General features: G+C 42.9%; 1 protein-coding gene across 6 annotated transcripts in view; it reads right to left on the bottom strand.

Annotated features, from left to right (window-relative positions):
• Nucleotides 1-29: 29 nt before the first annotated feature.
• ARIH1 (ariadne RBR E3 ubiquitin protein ligase 1) overlaps nucleotides 30-25,482 on the bottom strand; it is a 61,317-nt gene continuing 35,864 nt past the window's right edge. For 3 of the 6 annotated variants that reach the window (XM_087743924.1, XM_087743929.1, XM_087743928.1), the window contains exons 4-15: nucleotides 21,350-21,442; nucleotides 20,907-20,962; nucleotides 16,759-16,825; nucleotides 15,640-15,746; nucleotides 15,079-15,121; nucleotides 13,859-13,930; nucleotides 11,070-11,177; nucleotides 5,793-5,923; nucleotides 5,638-5,694; nucleotides 4,071-4,344; nucleotides 3,103-3,215; nucleotides 30-212 (exon numbers count right to left, since the gene is read on the bottom strand). In XM_087743924.1, coding sequence (XP_087600050.1) covers nucleotides 128-212; nucleotides 3,103-3,215; nucleotides 4,071-4,344; nucleotides 5,638-5,694; nucleotides 5,793-5,923; nucleotides 11,070-11,177; nucleotides 13,859-13,930; nucleotides 15,079-15,121; nucleotides 15,640-15,746; nucleotides 16,759-16,825; nucleotides 20,907-20,962; nucleotides 21,350-21,442 — 1,206 coding nt within the window. In that variant the 3' untranslated portion in view covers nucleotides 30-127. Of the gene's footprint in view, nucleotides 213-3,102; nucleotides 3,216-4,070; nucleotides 4,345-5,636; nucleotides 5,695-5,792; nucleotides 5,924-11,069; nucleotides 11,178-13,858; nucleotides 13,931-15,078; nucleotides 15,122-15,639; nucleotides 15,747-16,758; nucleotides 16,826-20,906; nucleotides 20,963-21,349; nucleotides 21,443-25,482 lie in introns of all 6 variants that reach the window. The other 3 variants (XM_087743925.1, XM_087743926.1, XM_087743927.1) reach the window with 3 other exon arrangements.

Raw genomic sequence — 25,482 nt, 5'->3', positions numbered from 1 at the left:
CAAAACAGAATCCCGGTACTACAGACCAGCAGTGTAAAAGGCGTAGCGCCTTGTGTGTGTTTTATTTGAATCGCATGAGCACTCTAGATGGTAAAGGTTTCAGAGTTCGTTTTATGCGGGGCCAGTCTCAGTCCTCAATGTACTCCCACAGGTCCTTCTCGTAGCCTTCATGCACGTGCTGCAACAAAACCCTTCGTCGACTCTCGCAGTATCTGCAGCAAAGGGGGACAAGCACAGAAACGGCAGGTGAGGAACCACGGCTCATCCCCAGCATCGAGTAATGCAAACCTACATTAAACCTCACTTCCAAAAGAGGAGATCCCCTGAGAAGGGACTTCGTATTTGTAGCCTGTTAACAGCGCTAATTAAGACTTTAGTTACTCCAGTCACTCGACTCCAGGTCCCTGGCTGAAAAAACGGCATGCAAATTTAGAGTTTCACATGCAAAAGTATCCCCAAAGCCCCTACAGCTGAGAAACCTCCATTAATAGCTGAAAAAGAAGCAGCGGCTGCAATTTGCAAAAGCCAGAGCACAGGTTAGCAGTGACACCCGAAATGGGACAAAGCTCTCCTCAGATGTGGGCTGACGCCTTCTCTTAGTAGTATCAGGACAACAAAAATCCAGGAACTAACTGGGCAAAACCTCGGGAGCACTGACCCAGTTTTATTCCCCTCCAAAATCCCAGTGGAGATGGAAGCAGTCAAGCTAGCTACAAAAAGGGTTACTGGTCTGGTTGGAGTGCAAGTTTTACCTCACATCGCAACTCCTTGGTCTCAGAGGGGCACTAGGCCCTGCAGGATCTTCCCACCTACACTCATTTAAACAGATGAAGCTGCAAATAAAACTGATCCCAGAGTTAGGTACAGTCCTACCAGGATCAGTGATACTGAGGAAAAGTGATATCATAGGAACATATCAAAAGATGCCATGTTCATTTCAGGTGCATTAGCCAACTAAAAAGATAAAAGTAGAGAAACGTTTAAAGTATTCAGGTTCCAAGAGCAAATTATGAATAAGCAGCAGGCATTTCTGGATTAAACCCCTTCCAGCAGCAACACAAAGTCTACATCATCTTTAGGCACGCAGGGGAGAAGACAGTTCTTACTAACAGCTCCCAAGGCCCCAGGTGCAGCTGTGTAGCTGGTTCATAGTTCAGCAGTGCTCAGCCCAGAGTGGTGTGCTGTAACATGAGAAACTGGAATCCAGGAGCTGACTGCTGAGTTACCGGTTCCTGCTGGGAATTGTGCGGTTCAGTTTCTGGGGACGCGCATCGGCCAGGACGGCATCCAAGGGGCTCTTGCAGCTGGGAACCTGGCTTTCTCAGCAATGGCCAAACATCCCTCTCTGCTCACTTGAGTGAGGTGCACAGGAGGAATCTCCCAGCAGAAAGCTATCCTTGATTGCAACACTTGCTAACACGTAGGCATGAGGAGTATATCACAGCAGCCTGAACTCAGAAACACCTCACCTTAACCCGCAGCCCTTATGCTGCTACCATTCAGTAGCTGATCAGACCGACAGATTTATCTGAATAAAACTGTCCTGGTTCTTCTCATTGCTATCAGCTGTTGCAACAGAAATCATCGTACACAAAGTCCCATTGGTTTTCTGAAGCATGTGATAGCAAACATGCAGTTTCTGCTTTCCCAACTTCAGTTATTTTGCTGCTGCTGGTGGGGGTTTAATCCTGTTTTCTAGAAATGTCTTTGCAAGCTAAGAGATCAAAACAGCTGAAACCAAATTAGCTAGGACGTCAGCTCCTGCAATTTCCCAGAGCTCTTTAAACCCACCTCAATAACATCCTTGGTCCCAGTCTTGCACCACTACACCGTAACCAGTACACAGAGAGCACCATGCAGGACATGATTAAGACATGACTGAACTAGTTAATTAGGGACCTGCACGGGCTTGACAGATGCATATTTTCTTCCCAGAAACATGAAGGCAGGTTTGGGATACTATGTTTTCAGGCAATTCAGGCTATATTAGGTTTTAATTTCTTCTAGAGAGCTGTTACCATCCCTGGAAGAGCATCCAGTTTCAGAGGACTTCAGTGAACAAGCAGATTGATCTGAGATACCCTTTAAAACCACCATTGAGTTGGTAACTTACAAAATGTCTCATAAGAGAAGGTCTGGTAAGTCTTGTCCAGCCCCAGCCATGTCACCAGACTACAGCAGAATGGGCCACAGGCCCACCACAGCTTAACAGCTCCTTCCACTCCCCCTTAGTCACTACAGCTCACCCTACCTTGGCTTCCCCCCCGTCCCAAGCTAGGCATTACAAATTCAGTTACTTTGGCAAAATGCCTCAAAAATGCAAGCCATAATCCTGTGACTCATCTGCATTTACAGCTTTGTATTTTTCCACTGTGCAGAAGCGATTCCCCTGGGACTGTAAAAAACACTGGCATTTGTGTCACCTGGACCTTGGTTCTTCTGCTCTCCTTGGGCAGGCTGCTCTCTCCCTCTTCTTTAAGGACAGCTTTTCTACACCCACTTTTTGCACAAATGCATCCAACAGATAAATAAAAGAGCTGATTGCTCTCTTATGGCAACTCATCCTAGGCCAAAGCTGTCAGCTTAGAACAACAAAGTCACTCCTTGTTCTTTGGCTCTCACTGTGCAGGTCCCATCTTGGTCCTGGCCATTCCCACATGCTCCTTTTGTGCAGGAACTGCAGTGTATGAAAAGTCATTGCTTTTAGTGACAAGATTTTTCCATTACAGGATTGAATCTTCTAGCTACTGCTCAGCAGAGCGGATGCAAGGCAGAGTTGGGAGCCTCTCCCTGCAGGCTGTCACCTCCCCTGAGGGCTGGTCCCAGCAGAGGCACAAAAACATGCTGCCAGCATCTGCTTGAGGGCTTCACCACCAACGATTGCAGGGGCTGGCGCAGAACGCGGCTGCTGCTGTTCTCAGAAGCCCAGGGACCGGCTGATGATCACAACGCATGGCAGAAGGCCAACAGCAAACAGCTTCCCAGGGACGTGACTCTGGAGAACACTGTAGCTTGGCAAGTACACATGCCACTTCCTGTCATGCGGGGCAGCAATATGGGTACTCGGGCAGCTTTGAGATAGAGGATTATTCAAAAACAAACCTGTACTTATCCTGTACTTTCTGCTTTATGTCTTGCAGCGAATCTTGGGATATATCTCGCTCAAGGTACCCAGAAAGCACCTCTGTAGCATTCTCTAAGTCTGCTTGGTTATTCTGCAATGACAGAAAAAAAAAAAAAGGAATATTTCAGGGGGGGAAGGAAAGGAAGATATTTTTTCCTTCAGTCCAACTGAAACAATTACTGAAATAAAAAGCAGGATTAGATATGCACTGTGTAACACTCTTGTAACCTGCTCTGACCATCAAGATTGAAAAAGTTGAAATTTCTTCATTCGATCAGAAGAGAATCTGCATGTTTACCAGCAAGTCTTATGTCTCCCTCATCCTGAAATATCCTGGCAAGCCTAAAAAAATCCTTTTCTTACTAGCAGTACAGTGTGGTACAAGACAGTTCCCTTTCTTTTTTTTTTACCAGCATTAGCAAAGCCTCTACTGATTCCTGGTACATGCACAGCAGCATCAGAGCACAGCTTTCACTACTGCTCAGTAGTTCTGTGCACACAGCACAGAAGCATCCTGCTTAGGTTTTGCACACAGACCAGCAAAGGACTGTTCTAAATCACAAATAGTCAATGCAGTTTCACTTGTGAAGCAGATTGTTCCTCCACGTTTAGACCTTCAAGTGCAATTTTAATATTAGTGGCCTTGGAAAAAAGCCAACACCAGGGAAAGTCAAAATGCCAGACTTAAGCTTTAACGTCACCTTTGCCAGTTCAAGACAGAACCTCGCTCCCTTTCTTGTTTCAGAGGGCAGCATCTTATAACACTACTTCCTCCTCCAGCAGACAATGCTACACGATGCCCAGCAGGGCCTCTCACTGTAGCACAACAGAATATTAAGACAGACTCTCTTTGGTAAAACTGGGGACAAGAGCTTCTCCAAGCATTAATTCTCTTAGTTCTCTTAGCTTTGTAATTTGAACTCCTGAAAACCATGTTTTCGCCTACCTCAAAGATAATGGACTGATTATTCTTTTTGAGGTAGAAGGCAAAGACGTAAGTGTACATGAGTGTGGCACGACACTGGCAGAGGACGTCGACTGCTTTCTTCAGGAACTGCACCTCGATCCATGACATGTTGTGCTGCTGCATCTCCTCCATTTTCTGCTTCACCTGAGCATAGAGCTTGTGCTCAAAGCGCAGGCTCTGCATATGGTTCATATAGCGGTTGCAGTAGAACAGGTACCTCTGCAGGGCTGCTCTGGATCGCTGTGTTAATTCCCATTAGGGAAAAAGAAAACAAATAGTTAAAACAAAGTAATGGCTGCAAGAGAAGTAAACCCTTCACAGGGCTCTTCCTGACCCTGAGAACAAGCTTCCTTTCCAAAGGTGTTTCCTCTCCTCTCACATTAGCCAGACTTAGATGGCGCCGCTTTGTGCAGCACTGTTAACCCTGACATTGTGTGGAGATGAGAGGCCAGGCCCACAGCAGCTCGCTGTCATGCAGGGGACTTCCTAGCACAGCTGTGGCATCCTCCCTCCCAACCCTGAAAGTAATTAGAATCACATTGCTAAAGCCTGATCAGTTTTGAATTTCAGCCTCTCAATTCAAGTTACAGGACTTAAATGCTTCCAGTGTCATGACAAACAGTAAGAAGCAGATTTGTTTTTTTTTTTTGCTAATAAGGAATTCTAATTAAACAATTACTGTGCTTAAAAGGGCAACCTTAGGTTGCCCAGGCAACACTGATTATAGAGCAGGGGAAAGATGCCATACGTTAAGTAGTACAAGAGAACCAAGATGACTCAATACACAGCCATTAATCTTATTTTTGTCTCACTGACAGATCAGCTGGAAAAAAGTGACAACATAGACATGGTTAGACTTGTACATTGTGGCTGTACAAAGGTAGCACATATCACCCAAAGTCATCCTTATTTGCAGGAGGAGGGGCTGCAGGAAACACTTTGGTTCTTGGCTATAACGGTACTTCGACAGAGATGCAGGAAATGTATTTTTGCAAGCTGCAGCACACAGCATGCCATACCTCCCCATTAAAAAGGGTTTTGGCTCTATCCATATTCACAAAACAGTTTAATGTAGCTGCAACTTCACCCGCAAATTTCTTCTATGCCAAGCCTCCAAGTATAGTTACTGGAATGACAGCAGTCTATTTTATTTACATTCAAAAGGTCTGCTGTGTTTAAACACCTGGTTTTAGAACTTTAAGCATTAAGAACTTTGCAGTAAAGAGCATTTTACAAAGGATGTGAGGATTGTTGTCTCAGACCCACGGCATTATGATGACTTCATGTGAAGAGCTGCTATAAAACAGGCAAGGAAGCATGACAGATAACAACTGAGTTAACATGTTCTTTAAATTGGGTTAAAGTGGCTCTGAACGTTTTTCTTTTTTTCTGGCACAAAACAAGAATCCAAAGCTGCGGAGGAACTTAACTGTCTTTTGGATTTCTGCCCAAATCCAGGAAATTTTTCAGGGGCAATTTATAGGTTTACAGAAAGCACACCACAGGATTGGTGATCTCCCTTATCACCAAAGGTTATGGACTCACCTCCTGTGCATCCCTTGCTGCCTTTGCATCATCCTCATTGTAGCGATTACAGTTGTACCTGTAACAGGGACACCGATTCCACAGATTTCAGTCCAAATCGATGCCATTTGCATCACAGCTTCCTCGCCTTCCAGCAAGGCACACTCCTGAACTCACCAGGCAGATCCGTGGGGCTCCCAGGGGCCCAGACACACCCAGCAGAACTCTGCTTTGCAGTTCTGGTTTCGACAGACCATGTGGTTGCAGCCCCCATCCTTCTCGATGGTGACATGGCATTTCGGGCATTCCTGTTCACAGGACAGAGAGCACCATTAGCAGGGAAAGCACAGAACCCACAACAGCCTTGTGAAGTCAGAAGGGTTTCCATGGCAGTAAGAGATAGCACGTCAAATGAAATGCATGAGTTACTTCTTCCCTTTGATCATCGAGATCCTCTTCCGAGTCAGGCCTTAAAATATTTCCAAAATCAGAGCAGCTAGATAGCAAAAAACCCTAAGGAATAACGCATTTTATCTATGCTGCTATCATAGTGGTACGGTAGATGGGTAATTTCATGACCTTCTCCAAAATCACAGCAGTAGTGATGGTCTATAACAGCCCAGGGGAAGGCATCTGGCTTTCCTCACCATCAAATGTTTAGTCCACTTCAGCAACCAAGCTGAAAAAAGCCTAATGATGAGCTGATATCATGCTGTTATCAATCCGAGACACCTGCAGTTGTAAAATGCCATCCAAAAAGTATCTGAAAATGTGCAGCAAGAATCTAGCGTGCTTCAAAGAAGTTTCTGTCAGCTAAAAAGACACTTCTCCTGGGGCACTTCCACATTTCCCAACGGGTCCCATTTTTCCCCTTCATGTGACACCTCACTGAAGGCTTTTCTACAAAAGCCCGCATGGGGCTTCCCTTTCAGGTGTGAGGCCTTTGACAAATACGAGGATATCAGAGCAGCACTGCACAGGGAAATCTTTGGGGAATAAGGTTTGGGGTTTTTTTATAACACCAATATCATTCTCATACATCAGCAGCATATGGCCACTTCCTAAAACGATATTCAACTCATGTAGAGCATAAAAGATTATTTCTGTAGTATCCCAATGAGTACACAAAGCTGAAGTTGCAAGAATAAACTAAGCTGCCCCTACAAGCAAAGGAAGCCAATCCAGCTCTCTTCTGCCGCATGTTCCTGTCCCCGTGGCACTTCTCTTATGCCGGGACACAAAGCAGCTGCACAAGAACTGGGCCAAGGAACTCATCAGGTTAAAATCAAGCTGCAAGTACAGAGGAAAAAAAACCCAAAAAAGTATTTTAGCCTGCTGAGTTCCTCAGTCCAGCTCAACACAAAGCCACACTAGCATTTATCAAGTTTTTGCAAAAGCCAGTTTTATCTACAAGGCAATAACAAATATATCCAAACAAGTAATCCACACTCGTGTAAAACCAGTTGCAGCTTTTGGTTCAGAAGCATATAAAATCCCCTCCTCTGTTAGGAGCATGTCTTTACTGTTTGCTAACCAGAGCAACCATTTCCTATTCTGGCATTCAGATAAACTCTCAACAAAGGAAGAAACCAACATGTTCAGTCTACAACTGCTACTTTCATATAGGGCACAATCCAACACATTCTTATACATCCACTCCAAGTGTCCCAAGTATTACTACATTTTCATACAAGTTTGCCTATTCATATTGTAAGAGACAGGAGAATTTGCACACCAAGAAGTACTCAGAAGATAGCTCAGGAGGTGCAGAAGACCAATGTGGTCTCCAGCTGTCAGACGTGGCCCTTCCCACCGCAGGGAGGGAGGTCTGCAGTAAGGCAAAGCAGGTTACAAGGGAAAAGAGACAAGGGGGAAGACATGAGAGACTGCAACTTCTTTTTGGCCAACATAATTTAAGTGCATTCAGCTACTTTTGCTTCCTGATGACTGCAAATTTGCAGACCTGAACACTAATGAAAAATAATGTTCATCACAGCAGCTTGACCTAACTTTGAGGTTATCCTTGCTTTGAGCTAGGAGGCTGAACAAGATGACATCCAGAGGTCCCTTCCAACCTAAACACTTTCATGATTCTGGTCTCCCCAGCAATGGCAGAGCGCTCCTCTTGAGTACTGCCACCATTTCTTCCTCTTCAAAGTCCTGCTTTGGTCCTACTGCCTGATCCTGAAGGGGAAGGGTTAAGGACTGGGCAGAAACAGGTGACATCCCACACAACTAGCAAGGTTTTCCTGAGCAAGGGTGTAGCCATTCCTTTGAAAGGAGCTGGTACACTATTACAGGACTTGTTTGGAGAGCACTGCCCTCCTGTTCAGCCAAGAAGGGCAGCGCTCCCATCCCATCAACAGGTCACAACCTTGAGGTTTGGTTCAGGGGTTTTTTTGGCTGGTTGTTTCTCTGATAGGTTCAAGCAGCAAGCAAGCACATAAGGGGATTTTTCCAGCCCTGCTTTCCTCTCCATCACCTGTGTTTGTCCTACAAACAAAGTAGCTGTACTACAGACAGAGTAAATGAAGCAGAGTAGCTCCCTTGCAGGCCCTCTCAGGGGGGACAACATCAAGATATCCTCTTGGGCTGTCCATAGGATAAATACTCAGCCAGGCAAGCTTGTTCCCAATTAGCCAGTCAATGCAGTTCTGTGAATTTCAGAGTCAAAAATGGTCTTTTCTTTGAGCACACTACTCAGTGCAGCATCTATTTTCCCTTTTCCAGCCCTCCTCTCTCTTCCAATCCTGCACCAACACCTCAGGACCCAAATTTAGGTTTATCCCATCAATATCTTTCACAACTGTGAAGATCCCTGCTCAATCAGCCAGGGTGCACTTTGATAACATGTATGAACAGTGGCAATGCACCCGTCACTTCATGACACAGCTCCCCTGTCACTCAAACGCTGACCCTGGGGCACACAGCAATTAATGTTTTTTCAAGAGAAGACAGTGGTCATAGAGCTGTGCAGTTTCTTCCAAACGCATCTCATCTGATGAGATGCCAACATCCATGTGCCTCGGTGGAAGACACAGCTAATCCAAACAAACAGCTGCAGCGATCATTCCTGCTTAGGAAAATCCCACAACTGGAAGAAGAGAGAAACAGTTCCCAGATGACCTGCCAAGCTAGAGAGGCGCAGTAGGGCACGTCCACACCACAAGGATGTGGGGCCATCCTCATCCACAGCTAGGCTCAATTAGGAGCACCGAAATTCTGCTCTCCTGTCTTTGAGGATGAGACCAAGCTCTTCAGTGTCTCAATACTACACGGTGCTTAGGGCTTCTAGCCCTGTGATGCAAACTAGAACAAAAAGACCCTAATTACAGCCCTTTTATTAAGGGGAATGCCATCCTTTTCAAGCCTTTATATGCCTGTCAAGCAAAGCACAAGGAAGACAGATTAAACAGTAAGTTATACAGATGCATGAAGCTGTGTAAAAGTTGGATATTAAAAAAATCAAGGAAAAGACATGAGAGGAACATGCTAAAGAAATGCTGAACACCAGCAGAAAGAAACAAGCACAGCTACACAAGCCACCAACGCAATGAGGGGGAGAGATTTATAGATTAAGGAGGATAGGGAAGGAAGATCTTATTGAGAATTACGGCTACGCAACAACATAATAGCCAGCAAATCAAATTACTAAACCGGTGGATTATTCTGCACGTTATCTGTCATGCTACAATGCAGAAGTGACCTCATTAACATCATTCCACTCAAAACAATTCAGTGTTGTGCTTACACACTGCACTTTGAAACAAAAGCCCGGGCAAACCTGGCAAAGGAGAAAAATCCCTATTTTGTCATAAAAGGCTGTGTGTACATAGAACACCATAAACCTCAGCTGCTGTTCTATGGATGAGAGGCTAATTAGAAACATATTTCATATTTCAGGGCAGGTGAAACAGATTAGCCCTCTCTGGGACTGCTAGAGGCAACTGGTGTACATCAGCCTCCCAGCCACGTTCACAGCAAAGCTTTCACCTATAACCTGTCCTAAAAAAAAAAAAAATCCTGAAACACCACAGGGATTTCTTAATGCATTTCAACAAAATCCGAAACCACTGAACTTAATTATGGATAGCGCAAAATAGTACACTGTGACAACACCTAGAGTCATTGAGCAAAGCAGGGCATTCTAAACACTTGCTCATCTGAGAGGAAAAGACGGCACTTTGACATCTTAGGAAAGATGCTGTTCACAGTTTTGGCACAAAACTGCGCTGGTGAGAAACGAAAGAGCAAAGTTCGATGCTGGTGCCCGGGGAGGATCTACCGGGCTGCCAGAATTTCCACGTGTTATAACAAATGTAGGACTTCCAGAAAGTACAGAGGGAGCGCATGTTCAGACATTAAAAAGTGACCTGAAAAGGAAGAGAGCTGGGTTCATGCCATTTTATCTTGCTTAGAGGAGAAAAATGGCCAATAGCTTTTTTGGAAGAAGAAAATCTGCCTGTTTTATATATCAGACATTCAAGCCCTGTCTAGCCTGGAAGATAATGAGATGGTGACATGCCAGGAGCCAAAAGCAGTAAGGCAGGGGCATTTTTAGTATCAGATGAACAACTTTCATTAACACCAATTTAACTTCAACAAAAAACCCACTGCCTTAACATCACAAACTCAGGTTTGAAATAGAGTTTTCCCCCTCCTTTTAGGCACCTTTCAGGCAGTCTTGATACACCTTACGAGCCAAAAATAAATGCATAAATCCAAGTTTTCTACATTTCTTATTCCTTTAAAGGTCCACTTAACAGAAGTACCTGATCTATGTGGTTTCTTTATTCCCAAAGCCACACGAATCAAACAATACCTGAAACCTGCCTAGTTTAATTCAAGGAACTATTTAAGAACCAAGTTTGTAGAACTAACTGAAAAAGAAACAAACATGCAAAACCTTGGGACTATTCAACCCTTCTCTGCAAGAAGACTGAGAACTAAAGGTTTGTTAAAGAACTTGTATTGGCTTATCTCAAGTTTATATTAATTTAGTTAAGCTGAACTCATATGTGAAAGTATCGGAAGTAAAAGGCCATCAACTCCAGCACACTCTCCACTGCAAGGGCTATATCTTTTGGACAAGTAGAAAGAATTTACTGCAGGTCTCCTAAGTGCAAATAAATGAATGCAAAAAAAAAAAAACCAACAAAAAAACCAACTTATACAGGAAACCACAGAACTCACTACTCAAATCTCCTCGATTTTCATTCAGACCATTCTACATAATTTATCAAAAAATGCATCACATCACTCCAGTTTGTGAACAGAAACCAATTCAGCTGGGTTTCACTTTTCTATTCTCTTATACAACAATTGTCTAATTTTCTTTTCCTATTCTGTCTCCCAGGGCAAGCTGGAACAAATGTATCTCTCATTCTCCTGTTGCAAAGGATTACCCAGATTTCAAGCCCACATTCCAGGAGGACTGGTATTTTTCTTTTATACCTTCATCTTGGTAAGACAGGAAGTTTTCTTCCCTGAATGGAGACCACATGGGACAGGACTGCAGCTCAGCATCACGCTTGGAGGACTCGAGAAAGCACTTTTCAAAAGCTAGAAACAGCAATGAAGACCACAGTAGCAATTAAATTACTTGGAGAGTTTTTCCCCACTGAAAACGGGGATTTTTGCATCGAAAGGTACCTGATCCAATTCCTTTCTAGGTTCTTCAAAATGAAGAAATTCAACACAGAATTTGGGCTCTGACTTGCAGTCACTGAAGCAAATAGCTGTGAAGGAACAAGACATCCCTCCGCAAACGCAACTGCCCCATTTTCCTGCTAGAAATAGTACAGAGAGAGTAAGGACAGGTGTATGTGTGCTCCAACTGTGCAATTCCTATCCCAGTGTATCACTACAACCTCACACTACAGCAGGAAAGGATTTTACTTGGTTCTTCTCTGAACAGCAGCAGGACTGTGTCACTGTCAGATAGGCACTTGGGTTTCTCCGTGCCTTTGGCCAAGGGCCAGCAGGCAATTCAGGCAAGAGGAGGTGGTGGCTGGCAGCCCCACGGCTCTGGGCTGATCCGGTTCTCCGAAGCTCCAATTGCACATGTTCCAGCAGCCAGCGTCACTCGTGCTTCATCATTATAGCAGTGTGAAATTACCACCTTTCACATCTCTGCTGCCCACAAGAAGCCAGAGATTATTACAAGGGGTGGGTTACATTTCCTGCCAACTTCCCCCTCAATTGAATCTAGCATCAGTTCGGAGAGGAAGAATTGTGATATTGTCCTTCAGTTAATTCAATTGATATGGATACCATAAGACTCCAGGACAGTTGGCTTGCTCAAATGTCTGGTGTAATTACCCTGATGGTTTTTTTTTTTCCTGTTGCTGCTGTACAGCCTAGGCTCCAAAGTATCTTCTTGCTGTAGGAGCATCTCATATGGTATTAGAGGAAGTAGCTTACACAGGGATGTTCAAGGACAACAGCTCTTCTGCAGCTGACACGAGACTACAGGAACTAACAGATAAGCTGGGCTGATGCCAGCGTGCCTTGGCCATACTCATTTCCCCTCCTCACTGTCCTCTGGATGGTGTTTCCCACAAAAAGTCTTCTTACTCCGGCCATTCAATACTATTTCTGACAGCCTGAGCTGTGCTTTAAATACCAGCCCAACCACTCGCATAGCTCCTAGCTGACAAAATCTAGACTTGGGGCTGGGGTGGGAAGACCATCTTTACAATAATATTTCTGTCTATGCTTAAGTCTGTGGGCAAGCAAGCTGCAGAAACCCTTACCGTCTTGTCTGAAAGAGACAAGTAGCTTCCTATTTCCAGTAGCCAGCATTAATGGCACATTATTCATGTTTGGTCTGCATTAACACATATGCATATATCATTTCAGCCTTTTCAACAAACACAGCATCCAGTAATGGAAAGCTTAACATATGATCATAAAATCCAGCAAGGAGAGCTCAGATCCTGGTCTTCAGCAGCACATGCCAAGGCTGGGGCAGGTAGAAGACCAACAGACCTACGGCCGTGACCAGTATCACACCCCTGAGGGGCAGCAGCAGCAGCACCTGATCTGGCTCCCAAGGGCTTTGTCACAGGCAAAACAGGACTGCAACACAGGCAAAGTAGGGCTGTGGCCATTCTGATGTCCCAAATATTTGATACCCAGGGCTAAAAGCTGCTTTACGTGTGCTTTACACTCAGCCCTTTCCAGCCCTTCTTCCAGCTTAATACAGGCAACACCTGAAGATCAAGCAAACTTTGAGCAAATTTGGCTCAGTTCTTGAGCCACAATACATCTTTGAACACACCCACCTCAGAAAAAGCCAAGTTTACTTTATTGAGCAACATTCAGCCTCCAAGCGGGGACCACACAAGTCTCAGCCCACAAAACAGAAAGAAGCAGCCGTGACTGCACAATTTCAGTCTGACTTTAACTGTGTATTTCAGCATGATGGGTGTTTCTGCTTTCACCATAATGCAACATTCCAGTTCAATGAAAAACACACAGCCAGCCCCAGAAAGAAGCAGCCCCTGCTGCAAACAATACGATTAACCAATTACACAACAGAGCTAAGGAAACAAAGCAGCCATTTCCTCACACCCTCCCCACCTTCTTCCACCCTCCTGGCTCAGCAGTCCTGAGACCCAGGTCTGCTCCTAATGCCCCAATGGCATCTGCTGCTTTTGTTTTCTTGCCACCATGCCAACCTTTGTTTTAATTCATCCTAAACTGAACAAATGCTGAAGTTTCAGGCAAAGTTGGGCTAGCTGGAACAAAGACATTTACATAATAAAATCTTAACAGCTGTTCTGCCAGTCTCTATCTGGAATCCTGCCCAGCAGAAATGAACAACTCCTCAAGAGGCCAGCCCAGGGGATTTAAAGGCAGATGTAAATTATCACAGCCAAATCAAGCCACAGGTGGTGTTAACATGTTTCACACGCTTGGAGTGAGGCACAGATTTACTTAGGGAAGCCATCAGTGCCAGACAGGAGCCCAAAGACTTAAAAACTTGAGCTTCCTTTGGATCTCCAATCAACTCTTTCTTACAAGAGCAAACTCCACTTATCGGGAAGAACCTCACCTGACTGGAGGCAGTAACACCTCTTTGCTCTTCAAAAAAAGAGTACTTCAGTGTACTGCGGATTTTAAGGCTTGCTCTTAACTAATGACATTCAACAGAAAGAATAATCCCAGTACAGAGGAATTAGGCTGTCATTCTTCTTTTCATCTGGTAAGTCTATATATAACATGAGAAAAACCCCCACCTTTGTGTTCGCTGCAATCCAATTAGAAGTTTCACTGTCATCATCACACTTCTTAATCCATTTCTTTAACCACTGTTAGAAAAATGAAGAAAGAAGAAAGTTACATTTAAATAGAGGAACTGTAAATATTCTTAAGACAGCTGCTTGCATTAAGGTAACGGTAAGGAATGCATAACCACACGGGATATGGGAGGGTGGTGGTGCTGCAAAGCAGTGCAAACAGCAACTAATTTAGTTGCAGACATTTCCTGCAGCACCACCCTGATCCAGCGAGCACACTCACTCAGCACAAACACTTCACCAATGAGTTTGCAGTTCTTAAGTTCAACCAACACAAACTTCACATGGGACTCTAAAATAAGGACGTTGTAACAGTGATCTGCCAAAACTGCAGTCAGACACTCCGTGATACCTAGCTTTACATCAAGCCAAGTTTTTCCTTAAGCTTGCAATGCTCACCTTATGCTTTTTTTTTTTTTTTTTTTAATTTTAAAACCTCACAGAGAATATAGCTTTGTCAAATGAACGCAAGTAACAAAAGCAAAAGACTGCTTGCACATGTTAGATAATAAACTGACCACATCTAGCCTGGAAAGACCAGCTAAATCATACTAAACCTTTGGTGAGGCTTCCCTCCCCTCTCCCCAAGGAAGTTTTTTTCATATTTGTCACTAGGAATGCAGACTGCTCTGTCCCCAAGGCATGAAACACGGCTGTCCGTCAGCTCTGCACAGGTCACAGGATCCCAGGCTTGATTACAGCTTTCAACAGCTCCACGAACAATTCTAGAGTTCACTGCACAGCAGCAGGTCCCAGGACAAAATTAATTCCTTCAGTACAACAAATCGTAAGCCTGCTGAAGCACTGAACACCTACAGAAACATCTAGTACAAGAATGCTTGTTGTCAAGTGAAGCATTCACTCCTGAAGCACCTTCATTCCTCTTCAGAGGGTCACAACTGTAAGAGCCTCCTCCTCCTCCAGACATTTCCCCATCTGGCTGAGGCACTGTTCCTTCACAAGGTCCAACTTTGAGGCATCCCAAAGGCATCCAATATGATTTCACTGATTCTTCTCACGCTATGATCTAAACATGTGAACTACTATGCTTCTTGATGTGAACAGCTGCAAAGCTTGTGCTTCATTTCTACATCTTGCACATAAATGGACTTTAAACTTTTTCAAGTCATGCATTTAGAAAAGAACTTTGATGTGCTCACCTTGCATTTAACAGGATCATGCCAGTTTTCACCACAGTTAAAGCTATAAGTGAAAGAAAGGGGAAAATAAGCAAATAAGGCAGATGATTACACTCTTAGTTAACTAGGTTAACACCATGGAAGTTTTCTTCTGGGTTGTTCTACTGAGAGACCAAGGTCAGTCCTAAGGAAACATTATACATGTCAAGAAACCCGCAACCCTCAAATCCCCCAATGGCCATTTCAGAGCAGTATATCTCTCAATACACTTTGATTCTCTACAGTGCCTGCAGTCAAGAACCTCACCTAATCTGAAACCATTCAGCTGAAGGCCATCTCTCACTAAAAGCTAGATCTGTCTCCACATCAAAGGAGGCCTGAGAGACAGAGAGCAACAACTACATAGTGACATGCTTTGTAACCAGCTGTATCCAATCCTGGCTTACCATTTGAAGCCCACCCCATACTTCTCCCACCATCTAAACCACATCCCAATATAAAGACTTACAGAATACATACTAATACACTTTCAAGGTAGTAAGTAAAAAGCAATATCAGCATCTTTTACTTCATTGTTCTTACCAAAACTGACGTCCACATTTGCAGCGAACAGGTTTAGCATCAGGATATTGAACTTTAACAACATGGTGGCAATCTGGGGCAGGACACCATTTTAACAGTCGATTACACTACGAAAAAAAGAAAAAAGCATAATAGAAAAAGGATGCTGCACAAGGACCCCACCTGCCCTTCATCTCTTTTTCATTCTTTCAACCATGACCTTCAGTCACAGTCCTTCCTGTCTTACCAATCCTCTGCAATAAGAGTGCTGTCTCCTCAATCTAAGCATTTACTTTCTTTCTACTGAAAGAAAGCAGGAACATGATAGTCAACTCTTCACTGCCAAATGGCCTCTTATGAAAGATGAGGAGCATAAACACTTCTGCTGACCTCCCAGCTGACCCAGAGAAAACATTTGAAGAATATGAAGCTATGAAGCTTTCCACTGAAAAAAGCATCTGTCATTTGCAGCTACCCATCTCTTCCACAACTGTAACAGCCTTTCTGAAACACTGCTCACACCACACACACTAGCTTTTTATAAGCACCACTTTATAACACCCCTTGAACGCCATCTCATCGCCTGTTCCTGCTGTACTGCAGCCAGATATGGGTCTGCACTGCTAGACTCTTGTCAGTCTTTCAGCCTGCAACACGTGTTTGTCTCCAGTGTTGCATTAAAAAAAACACTGCGAACATCACTTCAAACAAGGAGCGAAAGTTTGATCCCAGTAACAACTTACATACTGGGCCCCACAGTGAATCTGAACGTGTACAACTGGACACTGGAAAAATCTTCCAAAGCACCTTCCTCTAGGTTTATTTTAATTTTGAAGTGGCAAAGCTATTAGTATTTTGCTAAAAACAATATTGCAACTTTAATTCCAATACTATCTGTTTACTATATCTCTAGGTCTTTTGTCCTGCAGATTTTTTTTTTTTAATATTTTCCTACAACTATACCTGTAACTAAACAGGCTATAAAATAACCCCTGCAAAGCCTCTAACTTGTAGTTACACATGATTAGAGACTATGCATTTTTTGCATACAGTTATAAACAAGCCTCACTTCTCTAGTTTGGTACCCGTGTGAAACAAAACAACCTAGAAGCCATTAAATATTTCAATTAAAACACTCACCTCTACAAAACTATTGGTTATTAAATGCTGGTACTTTAATTTAACCTTAGAATCTGTGATCAGACGCCTGTGGAAAGGGAAGAAACACAGAAAAATTTTTATAGTAGAAAACTTTTTTCCATACATAGCCAGTAAGTTCAGACAGACAAATTATTTTGATTCTTCCTTCTATGCTTGTACTTTTTTTGTACTTACCTGTTCTCTATTTATTTACTATATTACATTACTGTGAAATCTACAACTATGGTATTTAACTTTTAATATTAACTTCAGAATCATACAGAAAGCTCATGCAATTCAGAAGTACTGAACCTGTTGATGTGGGGATTTTTTTTTTTTTTTAAAAAAACCAACACTTTCCTGAACAGCCCAAGAAACAGAGCAAACAATTTCATTAGTTCATTTACATTAAACATGCACGTTTTGTGGCAAATCCCTTTAAAAAGCTCCAGAACAACTGTTGTATGGTTACTAACTTTGGTAGATCTAACGTTATCTGGGTTCCTATGGAATGGTACAGCTTCAGTTAAAAGTTAATGTGGTTTTAATCTATTTATCATAAAAACAAAGTTGATTTAAATTCAACATCATAGAGGGTGTACACAACGTTGACTTAATTTAAGTCAGTCAGCTCAGAAGCAGGCGAGCAGAAGAAAAACCGAGAGAGAATAATCCTTTAAAAGCACAGTAACCACTTTTCTCCTGGACACATTGACCCAGCAGCCATTTGCAGACTGTCCAGCCTAGATGCATTCAAAATAATTTAATTATGTATTACTGAACACTTTTACGTACATCTTCCAGTTATGACTGAAGTGTCTTCTGCATATATAAAAACTCACAATATAAAGTTGGATTAATACGCACTTTGCGGTACTTCTATTAAATCAAACTGTGGAATACAGCTTTATACAGGCCATACCACGTATAAATATTGAAATTAATAGATTATCCATTTCAGGGTGCAGCCAAAAATCAAGCATACTCCCACCCATTATCATGCCAACATTCATTAAAGAACAGAGCATGTGACGATGCAATGCTGCATAAATCCTCGCCCTTAGCAGTCTGAGGAGCTCCTCACCAAACGACATGCTGGTTATTACATAAACATAGCACATGGCAGCCAAATTCTCTGTGCTAAAATAAAACAAATCAGCTGACAAAGCATCTCATCAGGCCTGTGTCCGTGGCAAGCCTGCAATTTTGGAGTGAAACTTATTGAAGAATGAAAAAACAATTTGAACTTATAATATGAATTAGAAATCTCACTTTCCTACTCCATACCCAAGCTGCTAGGCATAATAAATGTTACTTTAAAAATTTATTGTATATCAGGAACTGGAATTTAAATGAAGAGTAATGCCATAGCTAACCAGAGCGCACAGAGTATGTAGTCTGCTGGTTTTTTTGCTTACAAAACTGCCTATGATCACTCCATGTTAGCAACCTCACTTGCTCTAGGTTCAACAGCACTTTCATAGTACCACTCAGGTCAAGACCTTCAAGAACTTTACTCTGAATATTATTGTCTTTTGACAAACCGTAAGTGAAATTAAGAGATGAAAACCATTCCCAGTGCCCATGAACCACCCTTTGGGGTACATTCCTCTGTGAGCCAGGCTATAAAAGAAGCAACCGCACCAAAGAAGCCAGGTTGGAAAAGCAAACTGCTTGCAAAAACAACTTAACTCTTGATCTCTTCTGGCAGGTCAGTTCAGAACTACACAATCTCAAAAATTCACTCAAAGATGGCAGCAATCCTTTGTCAGATCATAAGTTTTGCACTTTTGTTCTATTCTGATAATGCAAACTCCTCAAAGACACCAATCAGTGGAATTAGCAAAATGCACATCATGTGAGATGTCAAACACCTTCCCAAAGGAATTACTTCAAGACCTTACTACATTCTGATCCGATGCAGAAGCACTGGTATTTGCAATTATGCAAAGGAAGATTAAAAATGAGGCAGCACTCCATACAACTTCCATACAGGAACCCAAAATCCATCCATTCCCACTGAGTGGGTTGATTCTCAGAAGTTATTACCAGACTGCTGCCACCCACAAGCACCGGTCATTAGACACACCAGTCATAAAGGCAGCCTGCCTTGCTTATTAATGAAATCAACATCATATAGGTTAACGTAATTACCAGCAGCATTAGCAAGGGTGAATAAGGGATAGAAACAGATTACCTTCAGCCAGTTTGAAGGTCTTGAAAGAGCTGAAAGGGACCCTCTCTTCAATCTTCCTACTTAAGCTCAACAGTAACAAGGAAAACCGACAATAAGCTAGCTAAATACTCACAAATCCAGGAAAGTCATCTGACTTGCTAACTTTGGACTTGTATGGAGATAATTCAACTTTGAGATATACTGCCTTGCTGAGAGCAAGTACCGAGAAGAGAGCAAATTAATAACTTGGCCTATTTACTTTCATTTCCTGATGGATAAAGAAACTGATGTCTCTATACATCACACAGTAATCTTAGGTTCCTATAACCTGGAAACCTAGACCTGGAGACCTTGTAAAAAGGAAAAAACCTAAAAAGAGAATAATTAAGGCCATGGGAGGGGGTACAGATTCCAGTCGGAATTACTTGCATTTTTATTCATGCCATGTCATAAGACTGACCATCTCTGCTTTTAAAGGAAAGCATTATGCTTTTGTGAAAAAATGCACCTCCCTCCCCAGACATTCCAGGTGTCCTCTGTAAGATCAGGGAAAGATGGATTTTAACCTCCACAAAACATTTATAGTTTTACTTAGACAAAGAGAACTGTTTGCTTTAACACCTAGATGCCATTTTACTATCATAGCCTCAGATATCTCTGCCATTTCTAGGTGGGGGGGAATCCCACAGCACATGGTGTGAGTTGAAGACTGCACAGATTCACCCCAGTGTCATGGTTTTCTGTGCTATAAAAGCCATGAAGTGAAACGTAAGGATAGTCAGACCTACTGCTAATATCAAGCAATAGCAACAGAAGCCATAGCAACAAAAGCCAGTGCTGCTCTCGTCTCCTTCCATCCTTTCCTTGCTCCTGCTACCATCACAGCCTCTACTGAATTCAGCTAGTCTACCTTACATTCACTATTTGAACAGCTTATTTGAACTGTTGCAATCAAGAAAACACTCAAGAAATTTCCTGAGAGTATACAACACCACAAGTTGAGTTCAGACTCCTGTAAACAAAAATCTCAATCAAGTCGCTCAAGATATTATGCTAACTTCAGTTCAGTTTCCACCCACTGAACTCTACAAGCCATCCCTCAACAGGGCATGAAAACATTTCAGCTACTTCCACTTCTATCCAGCCTACACTTCATGACTAACACAGAGCCACTAATGCAGAGGGATAAGGGAAATCACTAGCCTGAAAGCAACTGATATAAAACCCAGCAAATTAATATCAACGAGTGAGTCAGACTTCAGGAAGGAAGGAATAAGGTAACAGAATAAGCTTCTATTAAGATGCTTTTTAGCATAAAGAATTAAAATGAACTTAATCAAAGTTCAGAATTATGAAGGATATTACTCATGCAATAACATCACCCAATATAAAAGAGAAGGAAGCTCATGGAATTCACTGCTCCACCATGTATGAGCAGTCATCCTACAGCTGGACAACTTAATTAGCAAAGTGACAGAGGCTGACATACCAGCTTAATCAAATCTTATGTTTGAGGGTCAACAGCTTTCTATCAGAGCGCAAAATACACGGCCTACATCAGACCATACACAGGACTTCTTGCCTCTGACTCACATATTAACTATAGCTATAGGACTTGGTGAACCAGTGGGTTGACCTAGGTAGGAAGTCCTAAATTCCTACATAAATCAAAGGAAACAAAATGCACAAAGCAATTAAACAGGGTTTGGAAAGACTGCCTGGTGTTTACTGTGCTGTCATGCTGACCAAATTGGTCAGTCTTTCCTCCAAGTACTGTGGCATGGATTTTTCAGACCTAAACAGGAAGTTACAAGACATACCAGTATCAAAATAGACAGTTCAAGACCAGCCCCTCTGCTGCCTGAAAGCCTCTATGCAGTTTTTTTTGTAAGCCAGTACATTTGAATAGCACATGAATAACAAAATGGAAAAAAGAGAGGAAAGCCAAGGGGTAGCAACCCATCATACTTACATAACTGTATTGTCATCGACTAAGATATCACAGCCATGAGCAGGGCATGAAATGGTCTGAAAAAATACAAAAAGGTCTTAAAAGGAACAGTGTTTATCCTCTTTTTGCATCACAAAGAATCGCAAGGCAACAGACTTCACTACAATCCATAGCAAAAATAGTACACTGGCTCTATCATCACGCCCCAGATGTGCCACTGTGCACAGCATGATTCCTCCCACCCAGAGCAAAGATGTCTGCATTAACTCCATATAGTTCCCCCTTCAGCTTCACCCACGGCAAAGACTGCAGCCCCCAAAGCTTTGGGGCTTGGGTTTTCTTTGTTGTTCTTTTGGGTTTTTTTAAACTTTAGTGCGGAAGAATTGTCCCTTTTCTTTCCTCCTCCTCTCCAATACACAGAATTTTCAGAGATACGTCATGAAGTAGGTGAGTTGACTTTTTACCTGTCCCATGCCTTCCTCCATTATTTTGGTAGTTAAATATTCACTCCAGCACTGCATACAGAACTTGTGTCCACACTCTAGGCCAGTAAAGTACTGCAACAACAAAGAACACAAGACATTGGATCATTTTATCACATGGATTCACTCGATCATTTCGCCCTTCCTGGTGCTGTGCAGTTTATCACATTTCTCATCCCCCACACCAAACCTCAGACACTACTATTTATTTTGCATCATCACCACTACAGAACATTGCCAATGCAGCTTTAGTCATGCTTTCAAAGCCAGACTTCAATCCCCAACCCTAGCAGCAAGGAAAGGTGTGGCTGACTCTTCCATCCTGCCTCCCCATTTAAATTGATCCTTGTTTCAGGAGTATATACAGAGCATAGCATGGCTCTCCCGTTTTACTCTTGCAAATGAGTAAAATAAATGCAACTCCACCAAACAGGTCACAGTTGTAAGATGATATGGAGTCTTCTTTCCTCCTATTTTTCCACTTGGCTTGCTACCACATGTGGGTGCAGCCCAGAAGTCCCAGAATATGCACACCAGCTATGCACAGGCACTAATTTAGCTCCCTCTTTTATAACAAACAGTAAGTGATCAGCGAGCAGTCTGCATTACTGGGTGAGCACTAAACAACAGAAATAGAAAGAATTGTGTCCACTTAGGCTTTTAATGCGTATGCATAAAGTTTGCCAACTTACTTGGTAAACTTCCCTCTGAAACCCAGATGCTCATCAGATGAAGACACTAAAGATCCTAATTGGCAGGTGTAAATTACTAAATACAATTCAAAAATGATTAGCTGTTGCAGACAGCAGCAAGGACAACTTCATCTGTGTATGCATCACCTACACAGAGTTTGTCAAGATACCATGTGGGATTGAACGGTTACACAAAGGGTGGAGAAGCAAACACTGCTGAGGGAAGACTGAAATTAAGTTACTTTTCTCCGGTCATCTTAAAGTTATTTTATACTCAGAGCCAGGGGCAAGCACAAACTATATTTAAACAGTTCACTCGTACCACTATGCGGGTTACTACTTGATGGCTTAGCTTTTCAAACCATCTTATTCTCAGCCAATAAGATAAAACAAGAGCTCCACCCTGAGATACTACCAACTTGTATGAAACTCCACAAATGAAAGAAACCTGGTATCCTCTGCAGAACAGCCTGAAACAGCAGCAGGATGCTGGTATTTAGGAAAAGGAGAGAGTCCATTTTAAGAAAACAATGTTCTTCCCAAACCACCTCCTTGACGATTACAGACTCAAGATTACAGCCACCGTATCACCCATTTTGTTCATCTGACACGGGCATATTAGCCAGGTTATGCTCGTCTTTTGATGCTACAGCATTTGGGAAGGTGCTTGTTAGCACGTTCTTCCCACAGCCTCGCCATTTTGTGATTCACACTCATCTGGCACTGCTGCCATCAACAGAGGTACAGGTTTGAACCTGAGGCTTGGAAATGTGCTGTGATGCCACAGCCAGCGGGCTCGACTGCCTGCCATTCCCACAGTCCTGTCAGAGAGCACTTACCAGGAGCAGCAAGGCAGTTAAATCTGACCTGACCAGTCAGCGAGAAGTGAGCTGAGCATCTGACTTCATTCCAGGTGAAAAGAGATACCCGCCCAAACCTTTGCTTTCTCTGGAACAACAAATCAGAGTGGTGTGCCCAGTCAGCACCACAGCTCAAGGAGAGAGGAAGCTGACAGCTATGGGGTGCCCAGGTACACCAACTCCAAGACTGAAGAAAAATACCTTCCAATTTTTAAACCATTCCTGAGCTGTCTAACAAGGTATCTGATGCTCCACAGATGCTGCTGTGGCCAAGTGACGTCCCCTGGAGATGCAGGGTTATGACAGAAAAGCTGCAACATCTGTTAACTTTCGGGATGCCAACCACACACAGCCTAAAGATTGCGCTGACTTTTCCCAGAATTATGGTTTCTCCACATGTGATGGGAAATAAGCATGGACAAGGGGACCATCCCTTAATGAACCTAAATACTCCTGCAGCAAGCACACACAGGGAGGCACTACAGAACATATGTAAGCACCTATCTTCATTTAAGACTCATTTCAGTTACTTCAGACAGTGAAAAGATTTGCTAAATGCCCACATAAAAGGCAGCCACCACGCTTCCTCCCAGGCTGCAAAGAATTCAGAGTATCTTTCAACTCATTTCTTTACTTTGAGGGAGTTCCCAATTATTTTTGGCTAAGCTGACAGCAGATGTCAAGGGAGCAAGCAAAAAGGCCAACATAAAACCACCAAGTGTAAAGGGTAACTGACTTCTGAAACAGCACGTTATCACAGGGGACAGCTCTACTTTCACCCTATCTATACTCATCACCTACTTTTCTTGCAACGCCAAGTGCTAGCAGCAGCATGCTGCCATTCAATACCTGTCCCTGCTCTTCTGGTAGCATCAAACTGACCAAAGCAGGGATCAGCTGCCCCAAGATGTGTTTACCATGACAGCTTCACTCTTCTCCTTCTTTACTTCAGTAATGCCAGCACTGACAGACTAAGTCATCTGTGTGTCCTTAGAACAAACACACAGTTTGGACAATAGTACGATGTTCCCTAAACACCCCCACCCCGGCGGCCTTCCTCTTAAATGGGACCTGAAGGGCAAGGTGCAAGAGAGGAGGTGGGCAAAGCTAACACCCTCTCAAGTCCTGTCTTCACCAATAAGTGTTTCGCCTGAAGTAACTACTGGGTTTTGACATGGGTTCATGGGGACCCAGAGGGACTAAAATATCTCCCTTAAGTTTTCAAACCACCAGAGTGCAGGCTGCCTTGAGAGCATCAAATGCCTCGTTTTGCAGATGCTTCCCAAAACCTCAAATCACCATTCTTTGGAGATGACAGAAAAACTGTAAGGGGAATACGAAGTCTTTACATGTGCTTTAAAAGGCAGACAAATACCACCTGCAATCACCCCATGAGAGGGTGAATATTTAAGACTCTTACATTCCTCTAATAGCTGTACACTGTAAAATTTCTTAACAGGTGCTACTCTAAACTCCCAACTTTCTATAGGCTGAAAGGGGCTCTCAGGAAAAAAATACAGCTTTTTCTGAGCGAAAAAAAAAATAAATAAAAGCTGACCACTGCAAGAGGATTTAAAAGCTGAGATTTTAGGTTAGGTATTGAACATAACTTATCCTAGAATTTATAATTCACATTCACCAAAAACAGCTTCAAAACAGATTTCAAACCAGATGGCTTACAGTCACCTTAGACACAGAGACACTACAGCCTTTTAAAAAAGTAATAATAAATATTAGTTTTCATCTATGCTGCAGCTTTGGATATGGCAAAGAAACAGAGAGGTTCCCCTCTGTTCTCTCTTGACTTAATCAACACTAACAATTTAGAGACACCTCTGCTCACTTGCAACGTCTCACTGTTCCAGCTAAGAAACTGCTCTTCCAATAACTGGGCCACTACTATTTTTAATGTGCTACAAAACTACAAAAAATAAGAGGTATCAATGTGCTTTGTGCAGGTCTTTCCAGTAGCGAGAAAGCTGCTTCCCAGGCAGCACATGTATCCCCAGCCAGAGGATAGGCCTGTCGGTTGTGAGTGCTCGGCATATTGTTCACACCCAGCACAGCAACTACATTAGAAAGGAGGAGAATAATATATTAAGAACATGAAACCTAGATCTGAAGGTTCCAAGAGAACCTTTTCCGGACATAAGATCAAAATTATTTCCTTACTACCCAATGTGGAAAGTCTGCAGCGATTAAACAGTAGAAGTTTAGCATAAGGGAGAGAGCTAGACAAATTTCTCAAGCTTTCTGATTCAAAGCACTTCTTTATAGAAAGCAAGCAACGACTCTCCTTAGCAGCTATTCTCTAAAAAGGAAGTCAGTGTATAAGGCTTAAAAGGAGATGCACAAAGTCTTGTGGTTATGGGCTCAAGAGCAATAGCGATCTTAACACTGAGATTCTCAGCTGCCTGAAACTGGGCTTTGCTCTCCTCTGCTCCAGAGCAAGGAAAAGGCTTGCAGTCAGGCTGCAGCAGCAATAGTACTTTATTCAAGGCTACTCATAAACCCCAAAGCTCATAATGATTTCCATTCTTGCTGAAAAGCAAGCTCATAAAAC

Source organism: Nipponia nippon, unplaced genomic scaffold, assembly GCF_047370975.1.
Source record: "Nipponia nippon isolate SJK-2023a ecotype South Korea unplaced genomic scaffold, ASM4737097v1 scaffold_9, whole genome shotgun sequence".
Taxonomy (NCBI): domain Eukaryota; kingdom Metazoa; phylum Chordata; class Aves; order Pelecaniformes; family Threskiornithidae; genus Nipponia; species Nipponia nippon.
Note: the sequence above shows the minus strand (reverse complement) of the source record. Positions and strands in the feature narration are given on the sequence as shown.